The 6,320-nt window shown below is 37.1% G+C and overlaps 1 protein-coding gene across 1 annotated transcript; it reads right to left on the bottom strand.

Moving 5' to 3' along the window:
• Positions 1-1,258: 1,258 nt before the first annotated feature.
• LOC130965754 (uncharacterized mitochondrial protein AtMg00810-like) lies at positions 1,259-2,370 on the bottom strand. Its single transcript, XM_057890515.1, has 2 exons — positions 1,501-2,370; positions 1,259-1,444 (listed from the first exon to the last, which is right to left on the bottom strand). The coding sequence occupies exons 1-2, from the start codon at positions 2,368-2,370 to the stop codon at positions 1,259-1,261; spliced, it is 1,056 nt and encodes a 351-aa protein (XP_057746498.1).
• Positions 2,371-6,320: the final 3,950 nt, after the last annotated feature.

The following is a 6,320-nucleotide window of genomic DNA, read 5'->3' as shown; positions in this document are numbered from 1 at the left end:
TATGCAAGGGAGGAAGAGTGATGCGATATATATATATATATACTGAAATTTTTTAAATTAATTAAGGACAAAAATAAATAATTTGTATCCCATAAATTATGTTTCATTGTCCCAATAACTTTAAATAGAGATACTTAAAATATGTATTTTATTTGTTTTGTGTATTTTTATGTCTATAAAAATATGTATCTCGATCAACAAACAAATAATAGACATATTATATATTAGTGTTCATATTTCAGCAAACAAATATAATCTAAGGGAAAATTATGTCTATGTTAATTTTATCTCTAGATATTAGATGAATATAAGAAAAAATTATTTCTAAGATAAACATATTTTATCCGTTTTTATATTATATTTGTTATATGATAATCAGAAACTCTGTATATAATTTTCATTATATCTATATCACTTAATTTTTCTTCACCATGATCCATAATGAGTGAATTTTTTCATTTTAAAGAGGGCAATGGGAAGCGAATTAGGTGTGTCAAATAAAATTTTCATCATACAGAAACATATAAAGTCGAGATAATAATTTATAATTTCGTTATGTATTTATAGATTTTGTTTTTGTGGAAATAGCTTTTAAAGAATTATAACAAATGAATATTATTTGATACCAAATATTAAATGAGAATTAGTAAATGACCACTACTTCTAGTAAATTTTTTATTTAATGTGCGATTATATATAACTGTATTTTTTCTGTGTTTTCTTTGTTTTTTGTGTTTTATGTGTTTTCTTCATTGTTATTTTTTTCATTTCCTCCTTTTTCCTCATCTTTCTCTTTTATTATCATCATCGTCACTGTCACTATCTCCATATCCTTATTCTCTTATTTCTTTTCTCATTTGAATTTCTCCTCCTCCTCTATCATCATTATTATCATCATCGTCATCTTCTTCTTATATGTATAATACAAAAAAAAAAGAAAGAAATAAGAAAAAAAAAGAAGAAAAAATACAACATTAAAGAAGACATTTTTATGTTTTTATAGCAAACTCTTAATGTAAATGTTAGAAATAAGAGACTGAGAAAGTAATCTGAAGAGTGTTTTATTGAGTATGGTAAAAAGTACAATATACAAGGGGTATTTATAGGTGTTAAATGAATCAAAGTAATAAAGGCATAGAATCCTACAATTAATATACAAATATTCTATATAAATATAAACGATACTAATTGATCTAAATTAATTCTAATGATTCTCTAACATCCCCTCTCAAACTCAAGTGGGAGCTAAGGATACCAGCTAGAGTTTGGATAATAAAGTCCGGAAACGAGTTGGGTGATGAACTTTCGTGAAGATATCAGCAGTCTGATCCAGTGTTCCAACAGCAATGAGACGAACAACATCAATAAGGATACGTTGCCGAACAAAGTGACAATCAATTTCAATGTGTTTGGTGCGTTCATGAAACACATCATTATGTGCAATCTGAATAGCATTGCAGTTATCACAAAAAACAACAATAGGAGTCGACTGAGGAGCACCCAGATCTTTGAGGAGCCAACGAACCGAGATAACCTCAGCAGTGGTATCAGCGAGGACACGGTATTCAGCTTCTGTGCTTGAGCGAGCAGTGAACGTTTGCTTCTTAGCACGCCAAGAAACAAACAGTAACCAGTAGTAGAATGACGATCAGTGGGATCACCAGCCCAATCAGCATTGGAGTAAGCCTGAAGAGACAAAGAGGAATGAGCAAAAAAATAAAGGCCATGAAATAGAGTGCCTTTGATATAGCGAAGAATGCGAAGAACTGCCGCATAGTGAGTAGTACGAGGAGCTGACAAGAACTGGCTAAGTACATGAACCGGATAGGCGATGTCTAGTTGGGTGACAGTCAAGTAGACGAGACCTCCAACTAACTGTCGATAGAGGGTCGGATTATCCAAAACAGTGCCATCCATAGGGATAAATCGAACATTAGCCTCAAGAGGAGTAGACTCAGTGTGACTATCTGTAATCCCAGCGTGAACAAGAAGATCTGAAGCATACTTAGCCTGAGAGAGATAGATGCCATCATCAGTAGAGATGATCTCGAGACTAAGAAAATAGCTGAGAGAACCAAGATCTTTCATCTCAAAGGTACCGTGAAGTAAGGCCTTGAGATCAGAGATACCATCAATATTATCCCCAGTGATGATCATGTCATTAACATACAAAAGTAGAAGAACAACTCCACGTTCGCTTTTATGAATGAAGAGGACATTCTCATGAGGGCTAGAAGTAAAACCAAGACTACATATGGTAGTGCTGAACTTGTCAAACCATTCAAGAGGAGCTTGCTTAAGTCCATAAAGTGCCTTGCGAAGGAGACAAACCTTACTAGAAGGACAAGGATATCTCGGAGGTGGTTTCATATAGACTTTCTTTTTAAAATTCCCATTAAAAATGCATTCTTCACATCCATCTGACTGAAAGACCATTTTTTAACCGCGACAATGGCAAGAAGAGTTCTAACAGATGTAAGACGAGCGATAGGAGCAAAAGTCTCTGCATAATCAATACCATACTCTTGCGTATAACCTTGAGCAACCAAGCGGGCCTTATAACGGTCAATAGAGCCATTAGAGTGAGTCTTGATCTTGTATACCCATCTACTACCCACAACTTCCTGATCAAAAGGAAGATCAACTAAATCCCAAGTGTGTACTTTTTCAAGTGCCTATATTTCTTCCTGCATTGCTTGTTGCCAATTTGGGTTTGTGGAGGCTTCTCTGAATGACTTAGGTTCATTTTGATGAAGGATAGTAGAAAATAAATGATAATCAAGAAGATGAGGAGGTGGATTCCTTACCCTAGAAGAACGAGCGGAAGGAGGAGGCATGACGGTAGGAGTAGGATCATTGTCCGGTCTGGAATCATTGGGAGATGGAGAAGGCGGAAGAACAGGAGGCTGTGGAGGGTCAATCGAGATAGAATCTGTAGAATCATCACTAGGAAAAAGATCAACATTGGGGTTAGTAAACAAAGGTGACTGAGTAGTAGGAATGGACTCAAAGGATGAGAACCGAGAAAACATGTGATGCTCCCAGAAGACAACATGACGAGATATACGAATATGTTTAGAGAGAGGATCCCAACAACGATAACCCTTGTGTTCAGTGCCATAACCAAGGAAACAACACATACGAGCTCGAGATTCAAGTTTACTATGTTCATGAGGCTGAAGAAGAACATAACATACACAACCGAAAACTCGAAGAGAACTATAATCTGGGGAGGTATGATAAAGATGCTCAAAGGGAGTAACATTACCAAGAACAGAAGAAGGGAGTCTATTGATAACATGAACAGTAGTAAGAACAGCTTCACCCCAAGTACGCTCAGGACACGAAGAAGAAAGAAGCATTGCACGGACGGAGTCAAGAATGTGACAGTGTTTGCGTTCAGCTCTACCATTTTGTTGAGACGTACCAGGACAAGAAAACTCAGACAAAAAATCCTGTTCTGGAAGAAAGGTTAAGAGTTTGGAATCACGGTATTCCATAGCATTATCATGTCGGAAAACCTTAATGATCTTGGAAAACTAAATTTTAATCATAGTAGCAAAGTTGATATAGATTTGAGGTAACTCATGGCGATTAGTCATCAAATAAACTCAAGTAAAATGGGAATAATCATCAATGAAAATGACAAAGTATCGAGCTCCGTCCATAGAGGCAGTGGGAGCGGGGCCCCAAACATCAGAGTGAATGAGATCAAAAGGAGAGCAAGCAAGAGATGAATTATTGTGAAAAGATAAAGCAGGTTGTTTGGCAGCTTGGCAAGAAATGCAATCAAAAGATTCATTTGGAACCTGACCTAAAACACCCTAAGACACAAGAGGACGCAGTTTTCCTAAGGAGATGTGGGCAAGAAATTGATGCCATAAGTGAAGGGTAGAGGGAGAAGAAGCAGCACAGAGATTTGGTACAAGAGGAATATGAAGATTCTCGAGTTCAAACAACCTTCCGACCTTACGTCCAGTCCCGATGATTTGTCCCGTCTGAGGATCCTATACACGACAACCAGAAACGGAAAAAGTGACTTCAAAACCCAGATCAACAAGTTGGCCAACAGAAATAAGATTAAAGTTTAATTTGGGAATATAATAAGTATCAAGAAGATTAAGAGTTGACTGGGATATAAAACCCTTGTGTGTTGCGTGCAAGAGGGAGCCATTTGCAGTATTAACAGAAGGTCCATTTGTAATGGTAGACATGGACGAGAAAATATTACGCAACGGAGACATGTGATTAAAGTAACCCGAGTCAAAGTACCATTTAGAATTACCTGGAGGGGTCGAAAAAGCAGTAGGGGTATTATCAGAAATGGAGAGAAGACGCTGAAGAAGAGATGCAATATGAGATAGAGAGACAAAAGACGGGTTGAGTGGATCAGGACGTGGCGGGCGAGTAAGACAGGCAGTAATTAAATGTCCCGAGAGCTTGCAGTAACAACAGAACATCTGTGAACAATGGTAGCTAATGTGGCCCTTTTGGTGGCATGTGCGACATTCAACAGAAGGACACTCGGAGAAAAGGTGCCAGGAGCGGTTACAATTTCGACAAAAAATACCCTGCCTATCTGTGGCAGCAAAAATAGCTGATGTTTCCATAATAGTAGACACACAAATTAAGGAGAGGAGAGAAAACTGTAATTTCATAGCAGAAAATGAGAAATCCGATGACGGAATCGAAAAGAGCTCACAAAAAAACCTTAGGAAGGGTCCCACTGTCTGCCACGTCAGCAGCCATGTCAGATGCCACGTCAACAGGCAATGACAGTGGCACGGAATGATTGGAGACGCAAGACATGTTAGTGGTTGACTGGGCGTGAGGTGGCACACGGGTTGGCGGATCGGGTCGGGTCGAGCGCGCGGGACGATCGGGTCGGGTTGAGCGCGTGGGCCGCTCGGGTTCGTCTCTCGTCAGGCTGACACGTGGTGCATTGTTGAGCCGTTGATCTGGGGCGCTGATCCAACGGCGATGGAGGCTTCTAGAAGGAGAACGCCTGCAACCGAACAGGCAACTTCAAGTGGCGCATGGCGGCGCGTCTGGCGGAGTCCGATGGTGATTCCAGTGGCGTTGGAAGCGTTGCAATGAGGAGAATGCGACGGTGGCGGCAGTGACGAACCAAAGCGTCAGGAAGAAGTCGAAAACTAAGCACAAAGTATTGCTCGGAAACAAACGGATGGCGACCTTTAGACAGGGCGTGGCGGCACGTGTGGTGGTTTCTGGCGACGAGACTGAACTCGTTGTACTCGCAACGACAAGACGAAGGCGGTGGTAAGGGCGGTGACGAACCAAAGCGTCCGAAAAGGAGTGAAAGAGAGACCTAAGAACACTGCCAGAAGAGAAAAAACAAAGGACTATGAACGAATTATCATTGACAAAAAAAAAGAACATAAGCTCTTGATACCATGTTAGAAACAATAGACTGAGAAAGTAATATGAAAAGTGTATCATTGAGTGTGATAAAAAGTACAATATACAAGAGGTATTTATAGGTGCTAAATGAATCAAAATAATAAAGGCATAGAATCCTACAATTAATATATAGATATGCTATATAAATATAAACGATACTAATTGATCTAAATTGATTCTAATGATTCTCTAACAGTAAAAATTAAGAAATTTATGTGTTATTGTTAAAAATTTTTGGTGTAGTTGTATTTTGATAAGTTTTGCAAAATTTAAAACTCTTTCTCTTCATCTTTTCCTTCTTGTTTTACCTTCTCAAGTTTCTTCTTGTTTTATTCTCTTAACAAGAATAAAAACAAAAAATATCAAACAAAGAAGAAGAAGAAACACATAATATTGCAAAATTACTAGGAAGAGGATGAACCTACATTTATTCAACTAAAAGAAAGAAAAAAAATAAAAAAAAAGAAGAAAAAATGTAGCATTAAAGAAAATATTTTTGTGCATTTGTAGTAAAATTTCGGTGTAAAAACAAAAAAAAATTATGTGTTATTGTTAATAAATTTTGGTGTATTTTTATTTTGAAAAGTTTTGCATCATTCAAAATTCTTCCTCTTCCTCCTTCTCATCTTCTGCTGCTTCTTTTTCTTCTTCTTTTTCATTATCATCATCATCTTTTTTTTCTTATTCATCTTTTCCTTCTTGTTTTACTTTCTCAGGTTTCTTCTTATTTTATTCTCTTAACAAGAATAAAAACAAAAAATATCAAACAAAGAAGAAGAAGAAACATATAATGCTGCAAATTACTAGGAAGAGATGAACCTACATTCATTCAACTAAAAAAAAAGAAAAAATAAGGAAAAAAAGAAGAAAAAATGCAATATTTAAAAAAATATTTTTGT

This window comes from Arachis stenosperma, chromosome 3 (genome assembly GCF_014773155.1).
Source record: "Arachis stenosperma cultivar V10309 chromosome 3, arast.V10309.gnm1.PFL2, whole genome shotgun sequence".
NCBI classification, from domain to species: domain Eukaryota; kingdom Viridiplantae; phylum Streptophyta; class Magnoliopsida; order Fabales; family Fabaceae; genus Arachis; species Arachis stenosperma.
This window is presented reverse-complemented; position numbering and strand designations above follow the sequence as displayed.